Here is a 12,957-nt window from a genome sequence, read left to right as displayed (position 1 = left end):
ATGATCAGGCTTCCTTGTAATTTTTCCGTGTTGTATGTAATATAGGGTGCACACCCACCATGAACTGCCCACCATGAACTACCAAGCTATCCCGCCTTGGAGCCAGAAGATTATGGACTGAAACCTCCACAAACTGTGAACTAAATAAATCCTTCCTCCCTTAACTTTGGGCATTGGGCAGCTTGTCTCAGCAATGAGAAAAGTAACTAGACACCCAGCACCAGCTGAGATGTTAAACTTTCATCCTCAAAAAGACCCCAAAGTGAAATAGACACAGCTGCTATGCCTTATCAAAAAACTCTACCACCCACAGTACATACACAGAGAGGTTTATTGTTCACTTTAGAAAGCTTTAAAAGAAACTCCAGTCTAAAACTGTTCAACAAGAAAGAGATAAAAGCTTAATATTGACCAAGTTGCCCCACAGGGAAAAAAAAAAAAAGGTGCTAAGCCAAATGAAGTTGAACTTTCTATGTTAAAAAATGAAAAGAACTTCATGTCAGCTTCTTTCTAAAATGCAAAGCTTAACCGACATTTTCTTAAAGTATGACTTCAATTAGCATTTAAAATAAACTCAGTGTGCACCCTATATTACATACAACACGGAAAAATTACAAGGAAGCCTGATCATTCTGGAATTTTCGCCTACCTTTCCACTGCACTCAATGGCCAAGTTTGGTATAAGCGGAAGCTTCATGGTCTGCAACTGTTGATGTTACTGGGTTGAAACCACTGCTAGGCCTGGTTTTCCCCTTATCATAGCGAACTGAGTTTGTGGAGGGTGAAAGAGAAGAAGGTTATTTCGGAAAGTATAAAATGAGACTGGCTCAGCTGTCCCCACTATGGATGGGAGTATTTTTTTTTGAGTGATCCAAAATGTTCCTGCTAAACCACTCAGAGAATATCATCTTATTTCCCATTCACTTAAGGCCGCTGTCTCCAACTTACCTAACGTCCATGCGAAATAATACTTGGGCTTTGTGGCTTGCATGACCACATACAAGTACAAGAGCCGAGTCAGAAAGTCTGCTTTATGGACAAACCAGTCATCGGCGAGGCAGGTGATGGGGAATGTCTTTGTGAGTGTCAAAAACAAAAGGAGAGACAGCGAGGTGACGCACAACTTCTGTATCACAGCTCTCTGGAAATGGAAGATAATCAGTGTGACCACTCAGAAGGCTCAGTGATGAGGACAATGATTTGGGGCTGGGCACGTTAAGAACGTTGTCGCTCCAACAGCAGTTACGGTGTTATTCCGGGAAGGAGGAGCAACAGGTATTCTTCCTCCTGACACAAAACTGATGATGACGATTAGAGGGGTGTATTTAGATGCAGAATATACACTTGAGACTAAATGTATACAGACTGGAGGAAAATGTCTTTCAGCATACGCTACCCACAAAAGGTGCGACTGTTACCCTTGGCAAGTCAAGCTCACCAAACTAAGAAACACTAGCAGATTAGTAAAGCATGCTCTGAGGCATGTGTCCAGGTGAGTCTCGAAGGTATTCTATCTGGTACTCTCTCTGGTCCCTCTCCCATCCCTCTCTAAAACTGTTCCCCCGCTCTGCTTCTCAGCCAGCTTGCTGTCATTCCCTTCCTCCACGTTTCTGACTTGCAGTTAGCCAGCCTTGGACTGAACCTTCTGAGCCCGTGAGCTGAATGAAACCTCTCCTGCTTGAAGCTGTGGTATCAGGTAATACAAAAGGTAAGTGACTTCATTACCTAAAATATAAGAGAGGGGGCTAACATTACAGGTTGGCAATTTTGCACCAGGAAGAAATAACAGTTTGTCTTCCACGTCTACAGCCAGCAGAGCCCAGGAAATGGCTTGAATCAGGAGCCAAGAGAACAGAGGCTCAGGTACCAGGAGCTCTGCGCATGTTACTGAACACCCGAGCCATCACGTGACCGAACACCTGAGCCGGGGAGTGCAAAGCTTTCGCCTTCTAGGATGGTTCACACAGTGTCTGTTCTGGGGTTAAGAGGTGCTCAGCTTTTACACTCCTCTGGACACAGTGATTTGGCTCAGTTTCTGTAACATTCCAGGAAATGTCATTCTACAGATCTGTAACTTTCACCTTCGGAAAAAAAGACTTTTAGTTGTAATATGGCATTACAACATCCCCTCCTCAGAGGGCGAATGGAGGCTTAAGTGAATGAATATTTACAAGGTACTGGAGACAGTTCCTGGCTCCCAGCTAAGAGTGCTAACACACAAAAATTTTGTACTGCGAAGAAATGCCAATACTGGTATTTTAAGCAAATGCTTAAAAAGTGGGAGAGGGGGAGTTACTCTCTAAGCTTTCATCTTCTTCTCCTTCTTCTTCTTTTTTCTTTTCTCTTTTTTCCACTCTGGTTTTTTAATCAGAACAATTATTAGGGAGAGTTAGGTCTGGCAGCAAAAGCTCTCCTCTCTGGCCCTCTGAGGGAACACTTGGCACTAAACACTTACATTTGGAGAAGGCTCCGGCAAGCTGTGGAAACCTTTGTGTTTCCAGTTCACGCCCAGCAACTTCATGTGTATGTGTCTCCCTTCGATGAAGGCCACGTAGTCCTTGAAGTTGTTACAAGGACCAGCAATGACGCTCATGAAATTGAGAAGGTAGCTTAAATATTCCAAAAAAGAAGGCTTCACTCTGTGAAAATAAAATTTAAAAGTTGAAAACTTTTCAACCTTTGATTTTTCTTCAGAATACACAAGTAATTGAATCATATACACAATAGTTATCTTGGTGGATTACTATGTGTGATAAGACCTTCCTTTGTCTGTGTTCTAGAAAAATCACCTGCAGACTCTTGTTGAAAGGAAAAATTAAGGAAGCAGGTGGTCGGAGAAGACCGAGGGCTGCGTGGCGCCCTCTAGTGGTGATGTCGCTACAGGCTCGGGGCTGGGTAGGGCAAAAGCTAATTTGGGGCTGGGAAATGCTTTCTCTTTTCTCTTGCCTGTCATTCGCACCTAAAGAAGGCAATAAAGGTAAGGCAGAGTGAAAACCTGAACTGTTCGCTGAACGAGATGCTTTGAAGTGGGAAAACTCCCTCCCGACTGCCAAAATAAATACGAAACAAAGGATGAGTGCATCCGGTTTCCACTTTGAAGAGGCCACAGCCCCACAGCAGTCCCTTGTCCACCTTGTCATCCAGGCACGAGGGCCTGAACAAGATACCAGGGCGGTGAGGGGAAAAGCTCCTGCAAGAAGGGAGCGGCAGCTGGGAGCCTGGTGCAGCAGGACAGAACTGTGGGAAACCAGCCCCTGGGATTATGCCCCCCACGGCTTACGCCCCATAATGCTTTGCTTCCTTAATGAAGGAAGCATCTGGGGCAGTACTTACTTATCCCAGTTGCCCCGTGATCTTCTCCTGCAGGAATCCCCAGCCAGGGCCGCACCACCCTCCCTAACATGCGGCTCAAGGCCCCTTTCATTCCCAGGCAGTGTTATTCTCTCCTACCTTAAGACACCTGCCCTTCCTTCCTCTCTAACACCGGCCCTCCTTCCTAGTGCACATCAACCCTGGCCAGTGCCCACCTCCTTCTTCCCCCGCCTCATTTATTTCTCCTAACATGCTTCCTGTCTTTTCCCAGGCTTCAGCCTCTGGACACACTGACACGCATTAAAAATCCGCTGTTTCCTAAGAGCCCCAGACACACACTCAATAAAAATAATTCCGGAGTAGACTAAACAACTCTGATGAAGGAGAATCTTGTAGAACTAACGAAGTTTTAGATCCATTTACTCCTTGCCCTAACAACGCAGCTTCTGGGAACCTAGAAGCTAGACACAAACACACTTAAAATGACTCATGCACAACGTTATCCATCACTTACCATCTGTCAAAGCCAAAGACTGGAAAACAGTCCAAGAATCTATCAATAACACATTCATTAAATACATAATATCATATCCAAATAATGGGATTAACCTAGAGCAACTACAAAAATGAGGGAAAATCTCCAGGCACTGATAGACAGAGGGCTGAGGTATGTCATAAACTCACTTCACAGCAAGTTGGTGCTGCTCACCAGAGAGGTCTTCAGCCTTTCGACCTAGTCCTACGAAATACAAAAAAAAAAAAAAAATTATAAATAAGATGTTGGAAGTCAAGTAAACAATCCTAGAAGAGTCTTACTGAATTCATTTGGGAGGCAAATTATTATTGCTTCGTAAATCATAAAGAATCCCTGCTTTTCATTTTTTTAAAATGCCCTATGGGGGTCTGGGACATGGCTCAGAGGTAGAGTGCGTGCTTAGCATTCACAAGGCCCTAGCTTTCATCCCGTGAATCAGGAGCTAAGGAGGGCCTGGATCAAAGTGCTACCCGGAAGTCACAAACGTGCATGCTGTACAGGTTTCTAGGAAAAGGGGGGCTCCGTTCAAAGGTTCCTTCTATTTAACGTGCATAACACGACATGGACCTTCCCCACATCCTCCCCTTACCACTCTATGATTTCATTACCACAGCAGAAAAGGGAGCTTGGGGTAGGATATAACGGGGAGAAAATAGGGACTTGCATCTTCCAAACAACAAGAAAAATTTTACCCTGCGTGCAGGAAAAGGACAAAGGAATTATCAGATTTTTTTTCTTCTTCAAATCCATCCACAACAGACAAACTCCCAACCAAATCACATATGCACTTCCTATAAAATTTACTTGTTAATCTGGAGTCAAAAAAATCAAAACATTGTCTTACAAGCATTATAAGCCAACCCAGTTAATGACGATGGATTACAGTCACCAACTAGGAAAGCAATTCAAGACGTGCCTAAGAGAAGGCGGGTGCTTCCCGCATCTCCCTGTTCCTCCCACACACAGGAAAAATAGAAAAAGGCAAATAAACACGTTGCTCCATCTAAAGGATGTTCCAGAAAATATAGTAAACTAAGAATACCTTAAAAAGCAAAATTTAGCAGGGCATGGTGGAACATCGCTGTAATCCCAATACTCTGGGAGTCTAAGGCAAAAGGACTGACAGTTGGAGCCCAGTCTGAGCAATTCAGGAATTTATCAAGGTCCTATCTCAAAATTAAAAAAATAAATTGGGATGTAGCTCAATAAGGCTTGGGTTCAATTCCCAATACTGTCAAAAGAGAACAGATTATTTGAACAGGATAAGGTTGCCGGGCGTGGTGGCGCACACCTGTAATCCCAGCACTCGGGAGGCTGAGGCAGAAGGATCATTGTGAATTCGAGACCAGCCTGGGCTACAAAGTGAGCTCAAGGCCAGCCTGAACTGCATAGGGAGACCCTGTCTCAAAAGGACAAAAATAAAAAATAAACAGGATAAGGTTGAACATGCTTGTAACCCCAGCTACTTGGGAGGCTGAAGGTCTCAACAAATAGTACATATCTGGCAATGTTAGGGAGTAAATCAATTGTAGCTATTGGTTTATTTTGCTAATGTTAATCTACAGCCACTGTCAAGTACAGTTTCAGTATAAACAACTCAGCTTCCACCTTGGATTCTTGGACAATGGCACTTGAAAACTTTACATCCTGTGAAACCTCCCAGTACTCAGCAAACCAGGATGGTTAGTTGCCCTAGAAAGACTCCACCCTTGGTATAAAATTACACAGTTCTCTAGAGAATGACTGAAGCACCAAGGAAGGATGAAGTAGGGACACCCTGGGTCAAATGAAATTTAACCAGCTCCCAAGTTTTAAGTAGAAACCAGAAAACTAGCTATCAGAGATAAACCTTCTCAACCTGTGCACATACAAAGAAATTTCAATAGTCAGAAGCCCTTTCCAGAGCAGTACAACTCCACAGAACATACTTTTACTAATTGCACCTGGCATCTCTTAAACCCATATTGAAATCTTCTGCCCAGCTGAAATAATCTTCTCTCCCCAAGAGCTTAGTTTTAACAGTGTAAATGACGTGTTCTGGCCGTTTCTAGAGAGTGCATGAGTGGGGAAAAAAATGTTCAGTTTTATATAAACAGAAGATTCTTCCTCACCCCAGCTTTTCATAGGGTCAGGCTAATCTCATTATATGATTTTCCAAGCCAAAACACTAGCATTAAAAAATGATTAAGCAGCCAACGCTATTTCATTTTTTATTACCTTGTAAGCTTTTCAGAGATTAAACCAAAGTAAAAAGGCCATTTCTTAACAGATTTGGAAAAGAAGGTCAGAAAGTGTCACAAATTAACTTTAAAACATTATGAAAATAAATAGAAAACCCACTGTTCTTGGAGCAAACACAGAAGACAGATTCACATGAGAAGTAGCGGGTATTCACTGGGAAAGTAAAAGGCTACGATTAAAGAAGTCTAGAAGCTCTAGAGAAGATAGAACAGGATCTGTGTGCACTTGTCCACACTTCGGACTGCATATTTACAGGAAAAGGACAGCCCTTTACGTCAGGCTCACTCTGAGAACCGAAAGGAGGGTTGCCTTTCTCACCATCATGAACTTGGAAGGCCAAGGTGGTGATCTTCTGGGTGACAATCATCAGAGGCCTAGAAGAAAAACAGGAAAATCAAGACTGGCAAAAAATAATTTCATAAAAAAGAACTTTTACTCTATTTTTTGCATGGTGTTTTTTCTCTGAAGTTTATTAAGCAAAGTACAAAAACACTGAATTAAAAATATTCAAGTTTTTATTTCCCCTCCAAGTCATTTTAAGTAAATAGATACAGCAACGCTGAACACTCAGATCACACTGGACAGTCCCCCCTATGCCGTGGTGCCGCAGGATCAGAACTGTACTAGCAACAGCACCACAGCATCACATGAAGAGACGCAGTCATTCAGACCCCAATTCAGACAGAAAACTAGGGTCTGTTTAACAAGATCGTGAGGGAAATCAAAGGCACAGTACAGTGTGAGAAGTACTAGTCTGGGAGATACTAAGCCAGTGCCCTTGTTCCACCTGGAGGTTAGGGGAGAGACAGACCAATAGACAAACACATGTGCATGCGCGTACACACACGCACACACACACACACACAGTGATTAAAAAAACTACAATGAGTGCTTAAATTATTTTTTACTTTATTTAATTAAAAGATACACAGCCATTAACTGCCCCCCACCTCAAATACACTTGTCCCATCATTCTTGTCAATTTCTGAAGCAGCTCTGGAAGTCCTTTTTCATGAGTGTCTTTACAAAATAGGATCCAACATGCAGTGAAAGCTGCTGCTGAGTGCCGTCCAATGGAAAGGCAGACTTGTAAAAAACAGCACAGTGTGGCCTCATTCACTTTATTCACCGGTTCTGCCACCATGTGACTTTGGCTCTTTCCCAAAGTCAAAATGACCATACAAGGTAAACAGTGACAGTGCCACTCCAGACACTCACAAAAGAGGATTTCCAGAACTGCTTCCAAAAGTGGCAAGAATGATGTGTGTGTGAAGCAAGTGGGAGTACTGGGGGGGTTAACACATTCCCACTGTATGAACCACCAGTAGCACATACAACTGTCCTGCACCACACCATAGAATAGTCATACCTATACCACTGAAGGGTCACAGCCACCCGGCAGTAAAACATACAAATCACAGCCCCATTGTGAATGTGTTACTAGCAATACGTCTTATGTCTTTCACAGCAACTTTAAACATTTATGATAGTTTTTAATCCCATCCTGGTACATACAGTCATGTACTATATAAAGATGCTTCAGTCAATGACCACATATATAACAGTGGCTCCATAAGACTAATATGGAGCTGAGCAATCCCTGTCACCAGGAGACACTGCAGCCATCATAATGTCACACTGTGATATATTACTCACATGTTTGTGGTGATGCTCTTGTAAAGAAACCTGCTTAGAAATGCTTAAATACACAAATACCTACCACTGGGTTACAACTGCCCACAGCAATCAGTACAGTAGCCTGCTGTACAGATCTGTAGCCTAATAACAATCTTATAGACTAGAAATGTAGAAGGCTGTAACACCTAACTTTGTGTAAGTAATCTAAGATGTTCACACAAGGACAAAATCTCATAATCACACATTTCTCAGAACACGCTTCCAATGTTAAGTGACACAAGTTATTTTACTTTCTTCATATGAATATGCTCTAATGTGCTTTTTCCATCAAAGGCAATCCTTCCATGCACACATATCTAAAGATGCATTTATAAAATTCAGCTGCCTGTCAACAAACCATTGATTGACAAAACACCAACCTTCAGTTCATGAAAGTCATAATATAAAAGCTCAGAGGTGGTACCCATATAAAAAATGGATTCTAGGATAATTCACTGAGATAGCAATAGTCTTTTTGATGAATCATGATGGGGCAATTGGGTGACTACATAAAAAGAATATAAAAATGGATTCAAAAATGGATAAAGACCTAAATGTATGGACTAAAACTACAAAACTTTTAGGAAAATAGGTACTTGTTGTCTTAGGCATAAGGACAGGCCTGAAAAGAAAACAACAGATCAAATGATATCATTAAAACATAATTTTAATGCCTCAAAGGACATACACCACTGAGATAGTAAAATGATGCTTCACAGAAGGCAAAAAAAATTTGTAAATCACATGTGTGACTAGAACATAAAAGAACTATTACAATTTAATAGACAACTCAGTTTAAAAATGGGGCTAGAATCTGGATATTTCTCTAAAAGGGTAAGTAAATGGCCAGTGGACATCTTTTTATTGAAAGGATGCTCAATGGTAATTAGAGAAATGCAAACCAAAGCCACAATGAGATACCATTTCACAAGAAATAAGACAGAATTAAAAGGTAAACAGTGACAAGTATGGCAGGGAGGTGGAGAAACTGGAGTGTTACTGTCTTCAAGGATATTTAATGGTTTGGCTGCTTGAGAAACAGTGTAGCGGCTTCTAAAAAGGTTAAACGTAGAGTTACCTTGCGACCCAGCAACTACACAACTAGGTATATACCCATGAGAAATAAAATGTGTTTACACAAAACATGCACATGCATGTTCACAGCAACATTACTAATGGCCCCAAGAAATAATCCAAACATCTATCAACTCATGAATAGATAAATAAAATGTGGTATGTCCACACAACAGAACATTACTCAGCCAAAAAAGGAAGATGTACTGACACATCACACAAGTGGATGAACCTTGGAACATCACGCTAAGTGACGAAAGCAAACTGTGCAATTCCATTTATATGAAATCTCAAGGATCTCAAGAATAGGAAAACAACAACTGTAGGAAATGGGAGGAAATGAAGGAGGACATCTGGGTTTCTTTTGAGGGGTAAGGAAAACGTACAATGAATTGTGATGTTGTTCTCTATGAATTCATTTGCTGAATATCCTGAAATCCACTCAATTGTACACTTTAAACGATGTATGGTATATGAACTGTATCTCAGCAAAGGTATAGTAAAAACATTTAAAAACTGGGCAACACACAGTGTGCATGCCTGTAGTCCCAGCCACTCAGAAGGCAGAAACAGAGCCCAGGAGTTCAAGGCCAGTCTGGCAAACACAGTGAGACCATATCTCAAAAAATGTCAAACAAAAAGTTAAATAAAATGACACCCATTTCCCTAATTTTCTGCCCTAGGCTCGTACCTTTAACAATTGTTCTTCTCTATTCTTGTTTATCTAAGTTCATTGAAGCTGTCATAACCAAATGCTATGAATTAGGTGCTTACATTTAGTTCTGATATTTTATTTCTTACACTTCTAGAGGCTGGGAAGTTGAGGTCAAGGTGTTGGCAGATTCCGTGCTTAGCTGAGGACTTGGTTTCAAGATGGCTATTTTTCCTGGCAAGTGCAAGGTCGTGAGTTCGGTTCCCGGTACCAGAGAAAAACCAAAAAAAAAAAAAAAAAAAAAGATGGCTATTTTTGTACCCACAATGGTGGAAGGGTAAGTTGCTCTCTGGGGCTGCTTCTGTAAGACCACTCATCCCCTTCATGAGTGCTCACACTTTATGATCAAATCACCCCTCAAAGGCCCCACCTCCTCACATCATGACCATGAAGATGAGGTTAACATACAAATTTTGAACAGGACGTAAAATTTGGACTTTAGCATTGTTCAACAAGTCAAGAGAAAACCCACTGCGCTACCATATTTTCCTTCAAGTCTTAGTCTTGCCTGATTTTCTGACCTCTATTCTTGTGGCTTTTTGCATAATTTACAATCTTTGAGCCTGGTAGATGGACAGTTTATTTATTTACAAGGATGAGGCTTGATTCATGTGCTGTGACAGCCTCATGGGGTCATCTGGGATGCCACACAGCCCCTGAGCCCTGCCCTCAGGCCAGAGGCAGCGTACAGGAAGACAGGGTCAGACACAAACCATCTTTTGGCCGAATTTGACTTTCATCTATACTCATCTACTTCCCTGTTAGTCCACTTCCTTGTCTAAATTTTGCTCATCCTATAACATGCATAAAAATTTTAAACCATAACCAAACACTTAAAAGATAAACTACTGTAAAGAAAGTATCAACAACTACCCTTGGAAACTTTTACATCTACACCTAACTTTACATCCTATTTGCAAAGCCCAGTGGCCAATGGCCACCACTTTAAACAAGATTCCTGAGACTGCGCAAGAAGCCAAGAGAAGGGGAATGGGCCTGACTGTGGGAAAAGGGAAGGGTGTCTGGGTTCTTCTGGAACCAGTGGGGATAACTATAGCAAACAAGGCCACCAAGTCACCAAGCATAGCAAGACATGATCACTGGTGATACCCATTTAGACAAACCCTTTTATATTGAAAAAAATAATTGTTCTTCCAGAGTACTGAGGTTTTCATGCTAGAAATAATGTACATACAGTACATAAAAGCTTTCACATAAGACTACCTTGATCTTACAATCCAATATAGTTCACCCTCTTGATTTTCAGAGACCTCTGACTCAAATGTGTAATACAGGCCAAGAGCTCTTTTCTTAAAAGGGATCAATCTGGACATTACATTAAAGGTATTTGCCAAATATGGCCTTCAAAGTATAATAGTTTTCTTTCCAAACACTTTACTTTTTTTTTTTTAATTTTTTTTTTGGACTGGGAATCAAACTCAGGACCTTACGCTTGCCAGGCAGGCACTTGTGCTGCTGAGCTATATCCTTGGCCCTACAAACACTTTTTTTTGTCTTTTTTTTGTGCCTGGAAGTTTGAAAACCTTAGAAACCAACTTTCTTATGCTAAGGCCAGAACATCGTTTTTTTAAATGTATGGAACACTCTCCAGTGACCACATTATCTGCAAACCATGTAAGTTCCTGCAATATACTGAATTTATAACTTCATCCTAGGACCTTAAAATACAGTAGATAATAAATAAAGTGAATGTATCATGGACTTAGCCTACCTTTCTGGCTCTGTAGGAATAAATTTGTTTTCCTCTAACTTCCGTTAAATGTATTCCATGACTGGACACTGTTCAGCAAAATATTTATTAGCCTAGTATTCACATATCTGACTGTCACGAGATTGCACCTATCAGACCTGTTGCTAGGAGAGATTCTGGCCCAGCTGCTGTGTTCTGATCTCACCCAGGTGTTCAGGAAGAGACCACGCCCCATTGGGCAGCTCCCAGCCAATGACTGGGCACAGCACTGGAATATGCCTAGGCAGGTCACTCCCTACAACTGTGGTACTCCTCTACCATGGGAATTTTAACTTTGAGTAAAAGTTCTTTACAGAATTTAACATAAAACCATGCTTACAACTGCACAGACATCCAACATCTCTCTTTCTTTTTCTCTCTCCTTCTTAGAAGTCAAATCTGCATTTCTGTCTGAGGTCTGTCTCCGCCTCATGAATCTCCCTCCCCATTTATCCTTAGCAAGCAGGGAATATGTGTCCCCCCAAAATCTCTTACACATCTGTTCCCGTGTTGGCATCTGCTTCTCAGAAGATCCAGATTAGGGCAACACATAATAATGGAGAGCTACAGCAGCATCAATAACTACTAATTCAATAAGAAATATGTACCACTCGGTCTACATAAGAACCATGTATTGTCATACCTTACAGAAGACATCCTATTTTGGAAAAAAAATACTAAAAACCTGTGGCTCAAATATTGTTGCATGTCATGACTGCAGTTTGAACAATATACCGCTTGTGTTTTAAACATCAAAAGAAGCAAAGCTTTTGTAAATCAGGAGGGGAAGAGGGGTTGAAAGGAGGAGCAGGGAATGGGAAAAAAAGGAATCAAGTTATATCATGTACAGGTACAAATTCCCTATAATGAATACGATCATTATGTATACCTAAAATGTACCAATAAACTTACTTATATTTAAAAAAAGAAGTTTTTAGCAATTTAAAGAAGAAACAACTCACACACGCAATCATGGTTTTAAAAAGCACAATGTATTAGTAAGCTGTGCTAACACAGACCAAAATGCCACAAGCTAGAACTAGAACCTGTTCATTAAAAGGAAAATAAGTTTAGCATCCTCCCACATACTTACTTTTCTGTGAGTGTAAGGAAAAACTGCATATCATCTTGCTCAGAGCCTTGCCTCTCTGAACACTTTTTAGTAAATAAATTCCTTTAACCTTCTGGACAGGTCAAACAAAAAAATTTAGATTCAGAAGTTACCAAAATGAAAAGTCAAATCCTTACAGCTATTTTTGTTTGTTTGTTTTGTTTTTTTGGTTTTTTGGTTTTTTCCGGTACCAGGAACTGAACTCACGACCTTGCGCTTGCCAGACAGGCGCTGTGCCACTAAGCTAAATCCCCAGCCCCTCCTTACAGCTATTGACTTAGGATAAAAATTAAATTCCATTCATGGTACATTTCAATCAAAATATGAAACAAACTAATTTGTTGGTTTAGGACTGGAATTTAGGTCCCATTTTGGCAAAAACATGAAGTTCATACACAAGCACATACTGTAAGCAGAAAGAAGAAAATCAAGGGGAGACTTAAAAATGGTTCCTTCATGCAGGGGAAGAATTTTCCCAAGACGAGGAGGCCTTCAGACTTAACCTGTATTCAGATTATGCCCCTCCTGCTCCACACCCCACCCTC

General features: G+C 41.1%; 1 protein-coding gene across 1 annotated transcript in view; it reads right to left on the bottom strand.

Moving 5' to 3' along the window:
* The window catches only part of Mboat1 (membrane bound O-acyltransferase domain containing 1), a gene marked incomplete at its 5' end in the record, with an annotated part of 106,116 nt that overhangs the window by 23,343 nt on the left and 69,816 nt on the right, over window positions 1-12,957 (bottom strand). Inside the window, 4 exon segments of the mRNA XM_013503839.1 lie at window positions 949-1,141; window positions 2,456-2,639; window positions 3,997-4,051; window positions 6,407-6,462. Of these exon segments, the coding sequence (XP_013359293.1) occupies window positions 949-1,141; window positions 2,456-2,639; window positions 3,997-4,051; window positions 6,407-6,462 (488 nt within the window).

The sequence above is a fragment of the Chinchilla lanigera genome, unplaced genomic scaffold, assembly GCF_000276665.1.
Source record: "Chinchilla lanigera isolate Chin_1 unplaced genomic scaffold, ChiLan1.0 scaffold00082, whole genome shotgun sequence".
NCBI lineage: Eukaryota > Metazoa > Chordata > Mammalia > Rodentia > Chinchillidae > Chinchilla > Chinchilla lanigera.
The sequence above is the reverse complement of the archived record's forward strand: the minus strand, read 5'-3'. Positions and strand labels throughout refer to the sequence as shown.